Source organism: Nelumbo nucifera, chromosome 5 (genome assembly GCF_055504915.1).
Source record: "Nelumbo nucifera cultivar China Antique chromosome 5, China Antique-T2T, whole genome shotgun sequence".
Lineage (NCBI taxonomy): Eukaryota > Viridiplantae > Streptophyta > Magnoliopsida > Proteales > Nelumbonaceae > Nelumbo > Nelumbo nucifera.
This window is the reverse complement of record NC_142653.1, coordinates 57,993,665-58,015,706: the sequence shown is the minus strand read 5'-3', so window position 1 is coordinate 58,015,706 and position 22,042 is coordinate 57,993,665. Positions and strand designations below refer to the sequence as shown.

The 22,042-nt window shown below is 38.6% G+C and overlaps 1 protein-coding gene across 1 annotated transcript in view; it reads right to left on the bottom strand.

The window, feature by feature from the left end:
- SYP132 (syntaxin of plants 132) overlaps positions 1-22,042 on the bottom strand; it is a 45,878-nt gene that overhangs the window by 7,080 nt on the left and 16,756 nt on the right. The window contains exons 5-10 of the mRNA XM_010258153.3: positions 13,458-13,546; positions 13,303-13,376; positions 1,187-1,229; positions 1,024-1,084; positions 883-908; positions 714-791 (exon numbers count right to left, since the gene is read on the bottom strand). Of these exons, the coding sequence (XP_010256455.1) occupies positions 714-791; positions 883-908; positions 1,024-1,084; positions 1,187-1,229; positions 13,303-13,376; positions 13,458-13,546 (371 nt within the window). The remainder of the gene's footprint in view (positions 1-713; positions 792-882; positions 909-1,023; positions 1,085-1,186; positions 1,230-13,302; positions 13,377-13,457; positions 13,547-22,042) is intronic.

Genomic DNA, 22,042 nt, shown 5'->3' with positions numbered 1-22,042 from the left:
TGGCAAGGACATCCTTCATACCCACGTTTAAATATAAGAAATTACAATGGTCACTTCGATTAACAAATCCAACATGACAGTTTAATCTAAGCATGCAACTCAGGTACCCAACTCAGGCCCATGCCCTCAGACCAGGCCCATTCATAATTTAGCAGAAGCTCAACCTGTGCCCATCCAAGTTGCACCTCTAGTTTAATCAAACTGCAGCCATGAACTGTTCAGATATGACAACGAGATCTAATTAGACATAGATGCATCAGACTTTGGACTTCCAAAATCTACCTAACTTGAAAATAATTCAGTTCTCATAATGATATTGAAAGCCCTGCCTCAAAACTGTAGATAAGATCCTAAATAGTGGTGTATTGTATAACCATACTCCATTTTGTGTATTTTCCATTATGTTCCTTCTTGGGTATTGCATTAGCTCCAACTTGAAACTTTAGAGAAGAGGATTTTGAGTAGTGGTGTATACCAAAGGCAAATTTTCAGTTTACCCACCTCATAAATTTTTATCTGTTTGTATAGTTGGGAACAATGACAGATGGGGGAATATGACAACCCATAGACTATTCTGTTAGTGCTTCTCTCTTGGCAGTTGCACTTCCTCATTCAAACACTTAATCCTAGGGCAAATTGGACTACAACAAGATTGAATCCAATTAAACCTAAAAAAAGGGAGGAAAACAGGAAGGGTAGGGGGGAGGACAAACCTGGCCTCTGCCTTGTTCCCGAATTGCTTTCTGAAATATTTGCTCACTGTCTCCGGACTCCATTAACCGGTCAATTGTCTGTATAATACATAACAATTACAACAAAACTTTACAGTTCACAGAAATACAGGATTCCATGAGGAATTCTAAGAAGGAAATATAAACTCACCTCTTCATCAGCTCTTGTACCAGTTACTAATCATCACAAAAACCAAGGAAAAAACAAGTATCAGATCCATAATGATGGTAAACGTAATTGCATATACAGAAAATGCACTTTTCGAGTCAAGGTCATGGAGAAGCTAAAAACCTGTAAATACCCTTCTCTCAATAACATCCCGATACTCTTGATGGATGGATTCCCGTAGAGTCTGGAAATTTTTTAAGGAATTTAGAAAAGAGAATCATAACAAAAGGACATAGAATTAAAGAAACCCAGGTCAAAGGGAAGAGAGCTAGAAGAAAAGCAATACCTGAAACTCAGACATCTTATCTTTGAATTTCTTCTTCAAGGAACTGCAATTAAGTATCAAGGAAAACCAAGTAAATTTGGTGAACTTGAATAACAATATTTTTGCTAATAGAAACAGATACGAGGTTGCCAAATTGTTGACCTTGAAAAGCTAGAAAAGCATGCAAGCCCATGTATAGAGAACCCCTTTGTGGACAAGGTGGAACCTAAAAGGGCTGCAACTGGTGCTTCTCTGAATTTCAATCTGAAAACAATCCAGCTAAGGGTGGATCAAATATCAATCCATCCCTATCTGATCCAATATAATCTGTTTTGATTCAATTTAAATGCATATTCTTATATATAATATACTAAAAATTTATATTCTATGTATTTAGTAAAGTTGGCCTGGATGTTTTAATACTAAAGAGTCGTTGGTTCAAGTTTTACAAAATTTATTTTCAACATATTTTGTCCATGATATACAATATCAAATTCATCTTTAGATTATTTTATTAATAATATATAAAATTTTGATCAGTTTTAATTTATTTGTTAATGCTAATTCAATATCAGATTGCAATCCAAATTAGATCTGAATCTGATATAAATCCAATGCGATAAGATTCATTTCAATTCAACCCAATCTGTTTGCATCCCTAGAACTAGGGAACAGGAAATATTCGGGCATGGACCAAGGAGAGATTTGTACCAGGATCTAGTTGAGAAACCACCAGATCTCTCCAACAAACAGTCTAGAATCCCTAGAGTAAAAATCCAGGAGAACAGTACCCAATCTTGTAGAATTCGTTCGCACCATCTGAGAGCTGCACAAGTCAACATGCTCCTTGACAAAGCTCCCATTATTGGGGCTCTACAACATCAAAATCAACCTCGTTTTGAGTTACAAGTGCCTCCTCTCCACTGAATCAAGGATCTTCAACTAGCTGTGCCATGGGACATAAAATTGCGAGTGAATAGTGTAGTTAATACCCTATCTTTGCCATTGCCAGTGGTCCAGACAGAACAACCAGCTTCACAACTTTAGCATCTGGTGCTGCCATCAGATAACCATGCCCTGGCAGAAACTCTAGCCAGATGACTACAACATACATCGGCCTCCTGAAACAATGCTAAGTGTGGCAGTACAGACCCTTTCCACCATATCTCCTGAAACAGTCATCCTAAGAACTGATGCACTACAAAGGCAAACCCAAAACCCTAGTCCAATATGTATCCGTTCATCACTCCATTGAAAACCTAACAACAATGTACCATCAGCCTATCCATAGTTTAAAACCTTTGAACTACAATCCCTAGTATCACTCCCTAAGCACTCAACAGACTTCCTGCTCTGACGGCAAGCAAAAGGGCAGTGCCCCACACAAGTCTTCTCACCTCAACTAGGACGAGGACCCCCCACCCCCAGTTAGCTTTGACTGATCTCAACCAAGGATCAAAGTTTCATGTGTATCGGGCTGTATCGTCCGATACGTGCCGTATCGAGAGGCCACCAATACAACTCTACAAGGGGTGTTTCGAGGTGTGACATGGTTCAAGGGGTAGACAGGCCTTAAACCGACCCCTCTGAACCAGATTGAAAAAAAAAAAAAACTAAAAAAGATAAAGCAACCAAAGATACAAGCCGATATGCCCCAACTAGACCTGTTCACGAGCATGGTTGCCAGGCTTTGCCTCTACATTAACAGAATATGCTCAGGCCCAAGCCCGAGCCCGGCCAGAAATTTGTAAAAAAAGATTTTTTTTCCTTTTTTATTCAATTAAACTATTTTGTTTATATTAAAATAACTCAAAACCTAAAAAAATAACGAAAGATCTCACTATTACTTGAAAAAAGAGATGAAAAATAAAGAAAAAATATATTATATATATATTTTTTATTATATAAAATATATTTTTATCATATAATACATTATCAAGTTAGGCTCGGGCTCGAGCCAGGCTTTTTAGAGAAAGCCTGAGCCTGGCCCCAAAAATGGCCGGGCTTGATATTTTAGGCCCGAGCCCGCAGGCCTGAAATCCTGTCCAAGCCCGACTTAGATCGGGCCGGCCCGTCAGGCTACCTGGCCCATGAACAGGTCTAGCCCCAACTAGCATATCATCTTGTATCGATATTTTGAACCTTTATCTCAACTAATGAAAATATAGATCCCCTTCTATCTTTCCCACCAGACATCTCTGTTTGTAGAACTGCAATGGAGTTTTAGAGCATATAAGAGAGAAATAGAGAGAAAAGAGATAGTTGTTGGGCGGCAGAAGAGTGTATCCAGTTAGCCATAAGAGTCTATTGTGCTCAACTTGCCAAGTAGTCCATAAAATTTCACCGAAGGAAGTCCTTTAGTAAGAACATATGTTAGCTACATATTCATAAATAAATAAATAAATATATATATATAATATATATATATATGTTAGCTGCATCAATCTTGATTCCGAAATCAATAAGTAGAATCCAGAGCCACAACAATTTTGCAACACCATTGGCCACTGTCCTATACTCAACTTCTACACTATGCTTCTTACTTCTCCAAGTAACTAAGTTTCCCAAACAATGATGTAATAGCTCGATATATATTATCTCCTATGGAACCTACCCAATCAGCATTAGTGAATGCCTCAAACTCAAACTTGATATGGTTCTTGAACAAGATTCCCTTTCCTAGACAAGTCTTTAGATATCTGAGAATCCTCTGAACAGCCTTCATATGAGGAACATTGCGAGCATGCATAAAACTGAGCTACCACATGTGCTACATAAGCTATATCAGGCCTGGTAAGTGATAAACAGATTAGTTATTCCACCAACCTTTGGTATCATTCCTTGTCTATAAACCATGATTCTGTTCCATTGGAGTATTAGCTGGCCTACTCCCTTAGTAGATCTAGGACATACTTCATCCAGCATATGTATATACCTTCGTTAGATCTTGCAACTTCAATTCCAAAGAAGTACCTCAGATGACACAAATTCTTGTTCAAATTTATACACTAACAAATTCTTCAGCCCCATTATCTCTTTTTGGATCATTCCCAGTGATGACCATATCATCTGTATATACACTATGAGAGCTGCACGTTTATCACCCTGCTTCCTCATAAACAAGGTATGATCAATACCGCTTCCTCATAAACTAGGCATGATGAGATTGTTTCGGCCCATTCAAAGCCTTCTTTAATCTATGCACCTTCCCTTGAAAATCATAGCTAGGTGTAGGATTCATAAACACTTCTTCATGGAAGTCCTCATTCAGGAATGCATTCTTTGCATCTAATTGATGTGGTTTCCAAGAGTAGTTTGTCGCCAAGGACAACAGAACATGTATGTTGTTTAGCTTTGCAACTAGGGCAAACACCTCCTTGATATCAATCCTTTCCTTCTAGGTAAACCCTTTTTGCTACCAACAGCCTTTATATCTTTCCATTGAACCATCTGCCTTACAGTAAATATCCATTTAATCCCACAGTGCTCTTTCCCTCTGGTAGATCCACTAATTCCCAAGTTTTGACCTTCACTAAAGCCCTCATTTCTTTATTCATTGCCTCTCTCCATTTAGGATCACTTATAACTACAAAATACCTAAAACATGGACAGAAGAAATAGTAGAAACAACGGAATAACAACAAGGAGACAAACAAGAATAAGAAACATACTCATCAAAAAAAAAACAAGAATGGGATATGCAATAGCATAAGAATAAATAGGTTTATGAAGAGCAATAGGAAGGTCCAAGTCTAAAGTAGGAGGAACATCAAAAATAGGTTTACTTGGATCTACTAGATCAAATTGGTTGGAGTCTAGTTAGTTGCCATCACAAGCTAGACAGTTCATTTTCCCTTTTCTATGTAAAGATCTCAGCTCATTTTGTTGTTCAAGGGAAGAAGATGAAGGACTAGAAATAGGAAAAGTCACAAAAAGTGAAGAAGAATTCCTTTCTACCCAACTAGTCTCACACTGAGGAGAATTCTTGGAAGGTTGAAAAACGGATTGAGACCAAGGTTCTAAATATCGATACAGTCTAATATGTAGGATGGGTGTATCAAACTTTGTATCAGGGCGCTTTATATTTTTTTTAGTATTTTTTTGAAACTTATTCAGGGGGCATGATATAAGGCATATCTACCCCTGAAATAGGTCAAACCTCAAAACACCTATTATTTCATGTATGATGACCCACTGTTATGATATGCATTGGCCGATACGTTGCGGATTTTGATCCTTGATTGAGACTCAAAGAAGACAACGTCTTCGGTTACAAATTTTCATCTAGAAACATGATCACAACACTTGTAACCATTTTGTGTAGGAGGGTAACCAAGAAATATCCCACATATAGCTTTAGGATCCAACTTAGTCTGCTTTAGATCCTTGACGTGAATATAGAAGACACACTCAAAGACCTTGGGAGGCATAGGCAAGTCATCTTGAGTAGGACACAGGACAGAGAAAGGAGTTTTCATACCTAATACCCTAGATGGTATCCTCTTTATCAAATATGAAGTTGTAAGATTCAAGGAGGGGCTGCAGCTCACGCCTCTCCCTGGGATGTTGTATGAATTCACTCTAAATCAGCTTCTGAATTAATAAATCTATTATCATTCATAAAAAAAAGGACCACCTAAGACCAATATTTCCTAAGCACCTTGTGCTGAAATAACAAGGCCCTAATAATTTCCAAAAGATGTCTATTCATCCTCTAAATAACCCCATTTTGTTGAGTATGAGCACAGGAAGATTGATGTAGCACACCTCCTATGAACATATTCAAGGAACTTTGAAAATATTCAGTTGAGTTGTCAAAGCAAAACTACTTTATTCTTTTTCTAAACTGTCTCAATAAATTTATGGAATAGCATTGTTGTCCATGGTACTTCAGTACAGTTTTCAACAAGTATATCGAAGTGCATCTTGAATAGTGATCAATAAAATTGATAAAATTATGATAGCCATCTAATAGAAACAAAGGGTGAAGGGCCCCGAACATCAGTGAACCAAATCAAAAGCAGTCCAAATTTCACTATCTGAAACTAGATAAGTAGATATACATTGTTTTCACATTTGATAGACTTCCCAAACTAAACTATGACTCGAAACACAGAAACAATTCTGGCAATAACACTTTCATTAAAGAAAAGACACATGACCTAGCTTAGCATGTCACAAGCACACCCTAGTTTAGATTTCTGGTTATCACGAGCATTGAAGGTAGATGAATAAGGCTAAATCGATATCTTCTTTGAAATAGTAAAGGCTTCATGACCACTCCCAACATTCTCCTCATCAATCTGTCCTGAAAATTACAATGGGTAGGAATAAATGTTATACTATAACTTAGGTTCTTGGTAAGCTTAGAAAAAGATAACAAATTAGAAGAAAAATTAGGAACAAGAAGGACTGACTTAAGGGAGAGATCATTGCTGAGGTTCACCTCCCCCTTACTAGAAATGGTGGAGAGGGAACCATCAAAAACTCTCACCTTATCCTAACTAGATATGAGGTGATAAGAAGTAAACAAGGAATACATATTTGTCATATGGTCAGTGCCACCAGAATCAATAATGCAGGAGTTGGAGGTAATAGAACTAGTAACACTACGGGCAGAGCTTGTACCTACTTTTGCAAAAGAAGATAAAGGAGTGGGATAACTCGAGCCATTGCTCGACTAAGGATTTCTACCTCATCGGCTATAAAGTCCCAGAAAAAGTCCCAAAAGTAGAGGAATTAGTGGTCTCTGTCATAGGTGAAGAAGTGACTATAGGTGTATTCTTCTGACCTTCAACAATGTTAAATATAGCTATACTCCCCCCCGGATGTCTATCCCTTTTGAGGCCTCTTATCCTTCCTTATTGCGGCTGGTTTAAAATAAGGATGAAGTACCGTACATGTCTCTTTAGTGTCTTTTTCCCCTCTATAGTTAGAGCACTTAGATGCTTCTTATTAACACTCTTTCCTTCCTTGGGAGCTGAAGAGAAAAGTTTTTAATGCTCTATGGTTGTGACTGGTTATCCACTTGCATCTCTTTTCTACTCATCTCTTCATTTCTCACAAGATAATAAACATGATGTAGGTTTTGAAGTTCATCTCTCCCCTTTAAGATCTTATGTCTTCATACATACGATCCAATACAGCTAGGATCTTAAATGTTTTACCTTCGTCTGTTTTCTTGTCATAGTTCTTGTCACTGGCGCTATCCCAATCAATCACAAGATGGTAGTCAAGTTCTTCCCTGCTTCAAACCTGTTATGTCTTGGGTCAATCTATATATTTGGGCATTATTTTTCCTCTGCCCATAGGTCTTAAAGACCTCCCAAATCTTCAAAGCACTTGGAAAGTTCTAAACGGTCCTAGCAACCCTTGGAGTCACAGAGGATAGTAGCCAAGACATAACAATTGCATTCTCTCTACACCAGGTTGGGTATTCATCAACTTCCTCATTCAGTGATGAATAACTTCGCTGAAATAGACCATCTCAGAAATTGTACATATCCAATAACAAACTAGTAATATGTAGGATATGCAGGTTGGGGTTTTCAATGTTAGAGCCCTCCCCAACAGGTTAGTTGTCTTTGGAAGACACTTCTATTTAAGACATCCCTTGTCTCCAACAACAAGAACTACTGCAACTGCTGGAAGAAAACTGACTGATTTTTTATAGGTAAATAAAAAAGTAATTCATTAAAAAAGAAAAAGAATACAATCTAAATAGGCGTTAAGTCAACACCTACAATCACAACAAATCATTAATATCACCATAACAAAACAAAATAAAAGGAAAACCACATTAAATCATATCATCCATGTTACAAATTTCTAACTCCAAGAATGTCCCTTAGGTCTTCTCTATTGACTTGATCAAATTCTGGCAAAACTAGGACCCAATCTGATACAGATTTTCCAATAGCCCCCATAACCCATCCAACTTCAAAACTTTATCCTCAAACACTCCTATTTCTTTCTTTCCATACATTTCAGCAGATGGCAAAAGGTAAATAGATACAAATCAATCTGGCTTTCTTACTTGCTCTGAGTTTTGGCCATGAAAAAAAAAATCTCTGAAGGACACCTTAGCAGAAAGTTTCTCATCCCAAACATAGCTGTGAACAAGCTCCAAATGAAACCAGAAATTTTTCAGGAAATAAATAAGTGGTTGACCATTTCTTCATGATATTTGCACAGGTAACATATGCTGGTCATATTGAATCCTATGTCCTTCAAATGATCTGCTGTCAATATACTGTCCCTTGCAACCAGCCATGCAAATGCCTCTACCCTAGGAGGGACTGGATTGCCCCAAACACCTTCAATCTGATTTGAGGCCAATTGGTCCCTACACAATGCAAAGTAAAATGATTTCACAGTAAATTTTCCATTCATCATTCCTTCCACCATTGCTCATCCCTTCAATGGACTTCAATTTTCACACTTTCCAGCTTCTCCAACAGTGCAATGCATTCTTCTATCTCCCTTTCAAGCAATGTCCACCTGAACCTTGGACACCAAACCAGCTGTTTCCCTCTACTTTCATAGCAATTCATGATGGTCGCTTTAGCATCAACTAGTCTATATAATCTTGGGCATAACTCACAAAGTTCTCCAAGCTGAATCCTGAAACCAAAGCTAGAAACTTAACCTGCAGCACCAAAACTTAAAGAATTAACTCCCCAAAAACACACTGCAATACTCCCACACAAGGAGAACTCTTCCACTACAGTCAGCTGCACTTTGAATTCTTAATCCGGGATTAGACTAGGACTTTCTAATCAGCACTCCTTGTAGATCTATCCTAGACCAGACCTCTCTAGTAGACGAATGAAACTGGCTTCAAGCAAATTATAGTAGGGCATAAAATTGGGCTGAAAGCTTCCTGTAGTCCCTACACCCAAAGGGAAACCCTAGGGACAGATCCTTTGTGAGGTACAACCAGACGTGTCTCTTTAACCAGCAAACAGAAGAAAAGAAGAAGAATAAGAAAGAAGAGAGAAATGATGAGATCATGAGAAGTAGATAGTCGGATAAAGCACAGACAGATCTTCAATGTACTGATAGTCTGATACTATGTTTGCAGACCTGCAATGAAGTTATAGAGCATAGAAGAGGGAAACAGAGAGAAATGATAGTTTTGGGCAGCAAAAGAGTGCATCCATCCAGCTCTAAGAATAGTATTTATATTAACATGCTAATAATACAAAACAGTAAACTTTTGCCCCTGATTAGCAACATCACTTAACTAATGACAAAAAGCCAGCTCACAGGGTCTAGCCCTAGAGGTGCTTTTGTTCTTTTTCTTAGACTGCTGTAGTTTGTGCTGGTCATGTATTAGGCTGTGCCTCAATTTTTTTCTCCTTTCTCTCTGGTGATATCTTATCCCCTTCCTCTTGCATTCTCTATTTGTTTTTTAATGAAATTTATTTTTACTTTTCAAAAAATTAAAAGAAATAAAGGCCCACATGAGTAATAACCCATTACAACAATCTCTACAAGTACCATAGTCGATTCTGATTGTCACCATCACCAACAACAATATAGTTTGCTCTCAACCCTTTGATTGACCTGTTTGTAAGCCAATCATGGACCTCTGCCACCTCTACAAAAGTGATCCTCCCCAATTGGTTCCCAATATTTTGGTCCACCTAATGCAGATAGGGAGATGCACGAAGGAGAGGAGAGTGACCTGACAGAGGAGGAAAACAATTTGAGTGGGTCTGCTATTGCCTTAGAAAGAGGTGATGTCTCTGGAGGTGGAGGAAGTGACTTTTGGTGAACTTTGTCTGCCTTCCCAAATCAAAGACACTGTTGCTGGAAATTGTTTGTTCGAGGAGGTGGTGATTGGGAAGTTAGGTGTGGATTTGGGCAGGAGGGGAGAGGCTAAGGGAGATTTAAATGGGGCTGAATCTGTGACATCCAAAAAGACTCGAGGAGCCTCTGGAGTTAGATATTCTCATACTGTTCATGTAACCAAAATCTTTTCTCATCTGAAACTTGGTTTAGCCGGGTCTGGGCCTAAAAAGAACTATAAAAAGGGTGTATAAAAGAAGGAAACTAATATCCCAGAATTGTCAAGGCTAGAGATGCCACCCCTAGGCGCATACCCAAACCCAAACCCAAACCCATGTAACATTATATACAACTACAGTCACATATACGATCCCATCTACCCAGTATAGGATTATATAATGCACATATAAACTAGAGAATGATCCCCTACTAGGCTACTAAGTACAGGGCAACTGCACCTATGTATCCTTTTGTTTTTTATTTTTTAATAATAACACTTTATTTGAGATTCACTATTGGTAATTAAATCTAATTTGAATTTCTTATTTAATTTAAGAAATTAAATCAGGTTTAATTTATAATTTAAAAGTCTTTATACTAACTCTTTTATTTAGAAGTGTTCACGGTTCAATTAACCGAACCATGGGCTTATTTTCCAAACCAAGCTGGTAGTACCAGTTTTTGGAAAACCAGTAACTGAAACAAAACTGAAGTCGATCAGTTAACCAGTTGATCAGTTCAGTTAACCACCGGTTCCATTTGTCAGTTTTTCAGTTTTTTATTTTTATAATATATTACAAATAAATATATAATATATAATAAAAACTAGAAATACAAATAAAATATTATATTATAAATACTAAATAATATATTGTATATTATAAATATATACATATATATTTATATATATATAACACATATATATTCATTCATATTATATAGATAATATAAAATATATATCAAAAATATATATAATATACAAAATATAATACATACATACATATATATATACATGTATACCAGTCAGTTCGGTTAACTGGAATGTTTGGTTCAATTCGATTTTTTGGTTTTTCCATTTTTCATGATCACCCTACTTTTATTTGAATTAAGAAATTGAATTACAAAGATTAATTGGGTGGTCCCACGTCCTTTGGAGTGGATACTTTTTTAGGTAGGCATGTGTCTAAATTTAGCATTTTTTTAGAATGGAGTTAACTACTCTCACTTTTTCTAAGAGTGGGTAGACACGTTAGAGGAAGAGACATTCTCTTTGAGAGTGGAGTTATATCCACTTCTAAGATGCTCCTTGAAAAAGTAGTATGCCACTTGTCTAGAAGAAAAGCTCTCTAATCCGATGGCTTTGTTTTAATATATATAATAGAGAATGACCCCCATACAAGTACGGGGTAACTACACCTATGTGTCTTTTTTTTTGGGTTTTTTTTTGTAATAATATCATTTTCTTTGAAATTCACTATTTACCTAGTAATTATATCTAATTTCAATTTCTTATTTAATTTAAATAATTAACTCAGATTTAACGTGTAATTTAAATTTCTTTATAATAACTTTTTATTTGAATTAAGAAATTGAATTACAAAGGCTAATATGGGCTCCAGCCAGTAATTATATCTAATTTGAATACTTAAATCAGATTTAATTTGTAATTTAAAAGTCTCTTTAATGATTCTTTTATTTGAATTAGGAAATTAAATTACAAAGATTAATATGGCCCCATATAGTAAGTATATCTAATTTGAATTTCTTATATAATTTAAATATTAAATCAGATTTAATTTGTAATCTAAAAGTCTTTAATGATTTCTTTGAATTAAATGAGAAAATTAAATACAAAGATTAACATGGGCCCCACATCACTTGGAGTGGAGTAGTGGACACTTTTCTATGGGTAGCCATGTGTCTAAAATTAGTAATTTTTTGTAATTTAAATCTTTATAATGATTCTATTGAGTTTTGGGCTGATATCACTTGTTTTTTATTTACATAATATAGTTAGGGAGTTATTGGGTCCGATCCTTGTTAGGGGAACTTGGAGTCCCGGCCGAAGAACCTATGGTGCTATACTGTGGCAATCAAGCAGCAACTAACATTGCCCACAAAGCATATAGAAGTGGATAGACACTTTATAAGGGAAAGGGTGACATCTAGAGAAGTGTGCTTACCATATGTTGCATCTGACTTGCAACATGCTGATGTTCTTTCAAAAGGTATTGCAAGAAGCAAGCTAGAGCATGATCTACGCAAGTTGGGAATGTGTGACATCTATTCCCAACTTGAGGGGGAGTATTGAGTTTTGGGCTGATATTACTTGTTTTTGATTTACATAGTATAGTTGGGGAGTTATTGTGTCTAAGGCCCATTAGTTTATGTTTAAGTTAAAGAGTATTTAGATTTTACAAGTAGCCAACTTACCAAGGGCACACTTGTCTTTGTATTCGGTTTTTATTTGTGAGTATATAAGCTAATGAAAGGGGAGGCCAAACCTAATTTTGGCTTCTCCCATTCTCTTCAATTTCTCTCCTCTTTTCTTCTCTGCATAAGCCTTCTCTTCTCTTTCTTTTTCTCTTTCTTACACAAATCTTATATCAAAACAGAATTTCTACACTTTTCTACTGATTCCTTTGGAGTGAACACTTTTTTCCATGGAAAATTGAATTACAAAGACTAGTATGGGCCACACATCCTTTGGAGTGGATACTTTTTTTCTATGGGAAGCCATGCGTCTCAATTTAGCACTTTTTTTTGAGAGTAGAGTTATCTACTCTCACTTGTTTTAAGAATGGGCGGACACATGTCTGAGGAAGAAAGCTTCTATTTTGGGGGGGAGCAACCACTTCTAAGTTCTAAGATGCTCTTTCTTGAAAAGATAGGATGTCACTTGTCTGAAGGAAAAGATCTCTGCTCTAAGGGCTTTCCTTTAATAAAAAAATATATCGGATTTGGTGTTTTTAAAGAGTGACATTAGCACATCTTGTTTTTGATAAACCAGACAATATTATTTCATGATCCCATCTACCCCATATAGGATTGTGCAAAGCACATCTAAAATCGGCCATTTTAAGAGAAAGTGACCTGCGTACATCCTATTTTCTGATAAACCACACAAAAATTCATAGCCAAAGGAGAAAGAAACACCTAATTATAATGATGCAAAAAAATATCAATTCATAGGGTGGTTTTTGTCTTTAAACATGTAATTTTGGACTTTTGGTTAGGGGCATAACCCCTTTATCAAAAATGGGATATCAGCAAAATCAGTCCCCTTTAAGAATTAGCTGAAAGGAAAATACAAACAAAAAAGAAAAAGATAAAGCATAACTTACGCAGTTGTTGCAGTTCTGGACCGATCTACTCCTGTTCCTTTTCCACATCCAGGCTTCTGCCTATTGGTGACATTCTGAAGAAGAGAAATCAAAGGGTCAAAAGAGAATTTTTATATGTGCAAATGAACAGGAAACATGCAAAAAAATAGCATTACTTCTCTGTCAATCTCTTCAATTTTTGATTTTACTGAACGAGCAATCTTTCCAACTTCATCTACATCTTTCTCCATTCGCTGTTTGATTGCTGCATATAATGATATAACCATGACTTGTAAGTTCAAAACATCACTGTTGAATAACGTGGGTGATAAATAGATTCATTGAAGACAATGGATGGAAAGTAATAAAACTATTTAGTTTCAAAAATGCTTCCATTCCTTCTAAGCATAATTCAAATCTAGCATTCGTAGGTAGTCAGGTATGTCAGACCAATATCCTATATGAACCCATGTTCTTAACCTGGTGCACCACTTATATCAGGGCTTTAGGAAGCAAAGAGGCCATTACCCTATGTTGTTGGCCCTGGCTATCCAGGTGTTGGTAAGGGGTGATCTAGATACAGACCCAACCCTTGGCATTTCTTACAAAGTTATCATTTTCAGACTCAGAGTCATATTCTCACTCATCAGGCTGATATTTTAACACTGAATGACTGAATCTAGAAATTGCTCCTTATTTGAATCCAAGTTTGAGTGATGGCCCAAAACAAAGAAAATCCTAAATATTATCAAGTACAAATTTACAATAGGTTTTCAAACGAAACAAAAAGGTTGTTCCAGGGGAACATAACAACTGCACCTTAACATCTGAATTTACAGCTCAGAGTTACATCTCTTCTTTCTGTTTTGATCAGTAACTTTTAAGTTTCATATATCCTTTCAGTAAAGAAACTAGATAGTAAGACTAGTGAAAAGCTTTTAAATGTTTGTGATTATAATCTGTAGCCTTTCCTCCCATAGCATTCAAGTACAAGAAAAAACATAAGCAAAATTATCCTCTTTTTATAAGTCACGGTTTCTTGCTGTAGAATTCATCCAAGGGGAATATAATAACTGCACCTTAACATCAGAATCTACAGCGCAGAGTTACATCTCTTCTTTCTGTTTTGATCAGTAACTTTTAAGTTTCATATATCCTTTCACTAAAGAAACTAGATGGTAACAATAGCAAAAAGCTTTTAAATGTTTGTGATTATAATCTGTAGCCTTTCCTCCCATAGTATGCAAGTACGAGAAAAAATAAGTATCGTGGTTTAAAATGTCCATGTATTTCCTAATATTTCCATGGCATATTTCCATTTCCATGGGTACCAAGATGATTTTTTTTACTATCGATCCCCAATGGAAACTACTGGCTTTATGTGGAGAACGAGAGATGATATTCAATATAAGTTGGTGAAAATAGTGTAGAAATGTGTAGCATTTTTCCTTCTTTTTTTTTTTGAGAGAGAAAAAGTAGAGTATCATTGTATTAAATATGAACAAAATATACAGCAAGATAAAGTGCTAAAGGAAACCAGAAAACTGATCCCTCTAAACTTGAACCCCACCCTGCTTTACAAAAAGATTATCCTGTACAAAAAAAAGGACTCAAAGCCTATACCCCTAGGCCCTAAGCAGCCTGTAGCCACTTACCAGACAACCAAGAAAACATCTTCCCCAAAATTTTCTGAAAAATGGAGTCAGCAGAACTTGTCTTATTTTTGAAAACCCGACTGTTTCTTTCTTGCCACAGACCAAAAAACCACTGCTGAGGTTAAATTCCAAACTAATCTTCCTCTTTTACTCAAGCCCTCCAGTCTCCAACCTTTTACAAAATCCTGTACTGAACCTGGGCAGCATCTTTTCACTTCAAATAATTGTGAAATTCTGTTCCAGATCTCGAAAGAAAATTTGCAGTGAAGTAATAGATGATTCATTGTTTCCAGATGTCCTTCACATAGGACACAGCTATTTGAGTCCAGCAGAGCACCTTTCCGAGAGAGGTTATCCCTTGTAAGTATTCTGTTGAGGTAAGCCGTCCATACAAAAAATGAAATCTTTGAAGGCACATTTTTACTCCAAATGATGTGGATTGGAACTGAAAGTCCTTCAGAACTGTCCACCTTGTAAAAAGATTTGACTGTAAACCTTCCAGTCTTCTCCCACCTCTAGATTCTACTATCATCCCTTGTTGCCTCCACTAGAGTACTGTAAAGGAGTTGCAGAAGTTCCTGTAAAGGAGTTGCAGAAGTTCCATCCACTCCACTTCCCAATCATTTAGATTCCTCCTGGATTGTGGGATCCAAACCACATTATCATCTTGGATTTGCAAACTTTCAGCAACCTTATCTTCCTTGTTTGCTTCAACTTCAAACAAAACAGGGAACCTCTCGTTCAAAGGTCTCTCCCCACACCAAACATCATTCCAGAATTTGACCCTTTCCCCATTTCCTACTTTGAATTTCACACCTTTTGCAAACCAATGGTAAGATTTCACAATAACTTTCCAAACTAAGCATCCATAAGAGTGATTTGAAGTTCCTGGATCGCATCCCATATTTCTAACGCCATACTTGGCCTGCACCACCCTTTTCCACAGCCCTCCTTGACTTTCCCCAAATCTCCAAAACCACTTCCCCAGCAGAGCAGTATTCATACTTTTCACTCTTCTAACCCCCAGACCCCCTACAGCTTTGGGCTAGCATACTTTGTTCCAGTTCACCAAGTGGTATTTCTGAACTTTCCAGCCTCTCCAGAGGAAATCCCTCATCTTCTTTTCGATGATAGCAGCCATTCCTGCCGGGATTGGGTACAAGGAAAGCAGATAATTTGGGAGGGAGGATAACACACCTTTCACCAAGGTAACCTTGCCTCCATTAGAAAGATACTTGGTTTTCCAGGATGCTAGCTTCTTTTCAAGTCTTTCAATAATTGGCTCCCAGATTGTTTTGGAATTACATTTAGCACCTAGGGGCATGCCCAGATATTTTAGAGGCAGTTTTCCCACCTTGCATCCCCACAAATCCGCCCAACTGGCCAGCTCCTGCACCTCTCCCACAGCCACTAACTCACTTTTGTTTAAGTTAACTTTCAGGCCCGAGACTACTTCAATCCATTTTAGCACTGACATCACAAAATAGAGTTGCTCCTTCAATGCATCACAGAAGATCAAGGTGTCATCAGCATACTGCAGTAAATTAACCTCCACCCTCTCGTCACCTACTGTAAAGCCTTCTAGGACCCGACCCCCCCCCCCCGAACCAGACCTCTTCACCAATCTGCTTAAAACACCCATCACACAAATAAACACGAAAAGGGGATAGTGGGTCCCCTTGCCTGATTCCTTTCAAACTTTTGAAGTTTCCAGAAGCTTTCCCATTTACTAAAACAGAGAAGGAAGGAGTACCAACACAAACCTTCATCCAATTTATCCATTTAGAGCCAAAGTTCATTCTTCTAAGCACATAGTCTAGGAAACTCCAGTTCACATGATCATATGCTTTCTCCAGATCTACTTTGCATATCAGCCCACCCCTTCCACTTCTCAGTCTTGAGTTGATCGGCTCATTTTCCACTAAAACCCCATCTACCATCAGCCTTCCTTCTACAAAAGCTCCCTGGCACTCCGAAATAATGTGCCCCATGACTAGCTTCATCCTTTTTGCTAGCACCATTGCAAGGAATTTATACATGGTGCCTATTAGACAATAGACCTGTAGTCTTTAACACCCTCAGCCCCTTTCTTCTTTGGGACTAGAATCATCCTTTCTGAGGTTGTTAATATATGGAATTCCTCTAAAATTTCATGATGTCTGTCTTCAGAAAATCCCAACACCTTTTGTAGAAAGACATGGTGAAACCGCCTGGTCCTGGAGCTTTGTCCCTTTCCATATCCATAATTGCCTCTCTCACTTCCACTTCCTGGAAATCCCTCTCTAGCTCCCTTGCTTGCTCATTTATCAGTCCATCAAAGTTTAACCATCGAGTTTGGGCTCCTATTTCCAGTCTTCTTTATAAAGGTTCTTGTAGAAGTTAACTATACTGGTTTTAATTCTGTCTTCCTCTTCCATCACTTCCCCGTTTACCATAATTCTTTTAATGGAGTTTTCCCTTCTTCTAGCTGTTGTCATTTTGTGAAAAATTTTTGTATTGTTATCTCCTTCTTTTAACCATAAGCACTTGGCTCTTTGCCTCCATTTCACTTCTTCCTGGGAAGCTATCTTGTCGAAAGTTGTCTTCGCATTTAATCTTTTCCTCCTATCTTCTTGGGATAAAAGACCCTCCTCTTCAGCTCTGTCTATTTCTTGTATTACTTCTAGGGCACTCTTTTTTCTTCTGCTCCAGCCCCATAAAGTCTCCATTCCTCCACCTTTTTATCTTCTCTTTTAGGACTTTTAGGTTTTTTGCTGAATCTATGACTTGCTGCCCCCACCACCTGTGTTTTCTCCCACCATCCCCTTAACTTCTCCATAAAACCTTCTTCCTGCAGCCAAAAGTTTTCAAATCTGAAAGGTTGGACCCCTTTGCAATCTAGACAAATCAGTGCATGGTCTGAAAGTGGCCTAGGCAAAGCCTCGAGGCATAGACTTGGGAACTTATCTTCCCACTCCGGGGAGACTACAAAATGGTCCAGCTTCACTAACGTCGCCTCTTCTTGATTATTTGTCCAGGTATATTTAGCACCCAGCAAAGGTAAATCCATAACTCCTACCTTTCGATGAAAGAAGCAAAACCTCTCATACCCCTATTTGGCCTGGAACCCCCTTTCTTCTCGTAAGAAAACCGGATTGTATTGAAGTCACCCCCTACCACCCAAGGAGAATCCCACTTTTGTCTCACGCCACCTAGCTCTGCCCAAAAGAGATCCCTCAAACTGTTATCATTTGGACCATAAACTGCAGTAATGACAAAATCCCAGCCTTCCTCTATAGCATTACACCAAATTGAAATTGAGAAAAGTCCCACTTCTGTTCCTTTTACCTCCACTGTATCAGTGTCCCAAATCACCACCACACCCCCAGATGTACCTTCAGCCAGTAACACAACCCAATCACAACTCCGGTCTCCCCAAATGCTTCTAATGACTTGAGCTTCCACCTCCTCCATTTTTGCTTCTTGCAAGCGAAGAATGTCTGCCTTCCAGGACCTCACCACCAAACCTACAACCATCCTCCTGCGACCTGAGTCCAAACCTCATGTTACAGGATACTAATTTCATTTTTGAGAAAAAACTTGTACCCTCCGTCCTCTGTTACAAAGAACTTCTTCCCTTCTTTCCCTCTTTGCCTTCCTTTGACACCGACCCTACCTTTTCGTTCAGTCCCCAAGCCAGCCTAAGCAATTCCCTCGGAATCCGTCTTTCCTTTTTCTCTTTCTCCTCTAAGGTTTTCTTCTCCACCCCCATTAGATAATTTAAAGTTTCGTCATCCATGCCTTTCAGGGAGACCACCAAGAATGTCCCAAACTCCAAAAACTTCCATAACACCCAAGTTGACGGTTCTAGGGTTGTTGGCGCACCAGCTGTGAGAGACAATTCCAAACTCTCATTTTGTGACTTTACCCCCAGAACAGCTTGTCGAAGCCTCCCCTATTAACGGCCATTCTGTAGGTATTAGGGCGAGAGGGCTTACCTCCTACACTTCGACATTGGGATCCAACTCATCCAAACCACCTTATCCACCTTCTCCCCCATCGACCACCCTACTTACGTCGTCAGTCCTTTCCCCAACCGGTCTCTATACCATCCCCGTCATCTCTGTCTCTATCAACTGGCTGCCCAAACTTTCTGCACTACGATCATTGTTGTGTCTCTCTTCTGTCATCGGGGAGAAGAGTTGCCTCCCAAGAAACTGCTCCTGCTGGTTGTCGACTATTGCTTCATCTCCCTCCTTGGTTCCCAAACTCGGCTTTGGAGAACTATAGGTTTGGGGAAGGGGATTAACAGTAGGAATAAAAGGAGGGACAGGAAGTGTGCTGATTTGTCCCTGATGCGACCCATTTAAAAGTTTAGTAGGAATTATTGGTCCTTGCGACAGCTCAAGGGAATCAGTTCGGGTCGGGTGGTCCAGCTCCAGCACTACAAAGCATGATTCCCTGCTACCCCCCTTACCGCAAAGCTCCCTTTGATCCATCTCTTTCCCCCCATAGGATTTCCTTTAAAACACCAAACTACTCCCATCCCAACTAAAGTTTGGATACCACGAGCTGCTACCCTTTCCACTAGGCAGTCCTCATTTGAAATGTGAACACCACAAGCTGTCAACTGTCCAGGTTGACTAGGAGCATAGACGGTCTTCCCATCTTCGTCAGACATCAAGCTGCCCGGTTCCACCATGTCAGCTCTGGGTTTACTCGGCTGAGTGTCCAAACACTCCAATTTTGTGTTGCGCCTTCTCCTTCTCAGGTGACGACCAACCCCCCTGCCTCCTCCTCTGACCAGATCTCCTTCCCCTTTAGTCTTCTCCCCACTTCTGCAGAAATATCCAATCCCGCCAGAATCTTGTCAATACACTCCTGTTTTGCTGGCACTGACAAGGAATGGACTGTCTGGTTGTCAACACGAACAGGTGGGATCTCCGACCAGATACTTGCCTCTACCATTGAAACCCCATCCTTTATTCTAATGGATTTTGGTCACCCTTTCCATTTTACCTGGATCCTAATCCACTCTGCTGTTTCTTTAGCCTGGTTAGAATCGTCTGTCTCAAGGTAACCCCCGGAGACATCTCCAATTTTCTCTACTAAACTCATACTCCAGAGGTGCAAAGGTAGGCTGAAAACTCTCACCCAGAAATCTTTCCTTTCCCCTTCATTCCAGGCTAAACACCCCATGTCCCAAGGCACCAAATGAAGTAACTCCCCTTCAAAATTCTTGTCCCCTAGGCACCAAATTTTCTTGGCTTCCTCCTCACTCACAAAGATGAAAAGAGGCTTGGCGTCCAGTAACCTTCGGATTCTCAATCTCCCTTTTGGTTTCCATCTCTGGCTGGCCCATCATTTAATCTCCTCCAGATCTCGTGGTGTTTATCCTGCCTACCAGACAGGAGTTTAGGAAAAGCCTTCTCTTCTCATTCTCCGCTTCCCCTGTTACTATGTACAGGCCAGCTTTATCCACCCTAACCTCTGCCGAACCTTCTTTTGACCATAAAGAGCTGTTGACAGCTCCTGTGTATGTTTCAGCTTGGCGCCTCCGCCCATTTCTCAGGTTCTGCCTCCCCTTAGACCACCCAACTTTCCCACCTTCTTCCGCCTCAACTATTCCTCTTCTGTTCTTTCCTTCTGAAACTCACCTAGTCCAGGAGAAGGCTCTGCCCCTTTTTTTGTGTGTTTGTGTATGTAATAGATTATTTAGATGATCTATTTAAATATTTTGCAGTTTCTATGAGTTTAAATTTTGCTTGAACTTAAATATTTTGTACTTTCTTTGCCCATTTCTCAGGTCAAGAGTGTACCTATGCTTCTTTTATCATTTCACAGAACATTCTACATTTTCATATATTTTTTGAGGGAATGGAACAACATAATAATTTAAACGAGTATACCTTTGTTTCTTTTACCACTTCACAGAATATCATTCTATACTTTCATATATATATATATATATATATAGAGAGAGAGAGAGAGAGAGATTTTCTTAATGAGAAAAAAATATTCAGTTACAATCAGTTTCTAGTAAATCAAAGGGAGAGATGAAACCTCCTATCAGTAGCGGGGCAGTTGAAGGTGGCTTCATTCGAGGATTTAAGGTTGTTAATGGTTTAGAGCAGGTTTCACTGTTATCATTTGCGGATGACACCATTTTTTTCTGCAATGCTTCAGCTGATCAACTAATTTATTTGACTTATATTTTAAGCTGGTTTGGAGTTGCTTCAGATCTCAAAATTAACATTTCTAAAGTGAATTAATGCTGATAGGTGAAGGAAATATAAACAACCAGTTGGCAGACATCTAGGGCTGCAAAGTTAGGAAGCTACCACCCACTTATCTGGGCTTACCCCCTTGGTGCTAGGAGAATTTGGAACCCAGTTATTGAAAGATTTGACAGGAAGCCAGCGAAATGGAATTCTAAATACCTATCAAAGGGTGGCAAGCTCACATTGATAAAAAGTGTTCTGTGATTTCTGTCCTCTCTTCCCATATACTTCTTATCCTTGTTTGAAGCCTCTGCTAGTGTCACAAAACAACTAGATAAGAAAATGAGAACCTTTCTTTGGGCTGGCTGGAGGAAAATGTTTAAATTCCATTTAGCTAAGTGGAGTTCTGTTTGCCAATCAAGGAAATATGGTGACCTTGGCATCATGGATATTAGGAAAACCAACACTTCCCTCCTCGGTAAATGGTGCTGAAGAGTGAAGATTTAGAAAAGAAAAAAAAATGCCTTGGAGAAGAATTATAGCAAGAAAATATGGTCGTTCAAGCTTTGGATGGGACTCAGCCTAGTGTCTCCCCTAGGGAGTGCACAGTCTGGTGTCATATCCTAAAATCCCTTCCGGATTTCCTAAAAGGAAGATACAGGGTAGGCAAAGGCACTCAAATCAATTTCTGGCATTATAAATGGTGTGGGGATTTTACATTGAAAGAAAAGTTTCCATCACTCTTTGATATAGCTCAAAATGAGGAAGCTGTGGTAGAGACATGCTTTGATCAGGTAAATGACAGAATATTTTGGGAGAAATCAAGCAAATTCACAGTACAATCCCTCTAATGACTCTCTCTCAGCTACAGGCAGGATATTGCTTTCCCTCAGGCTAGAATCTGGT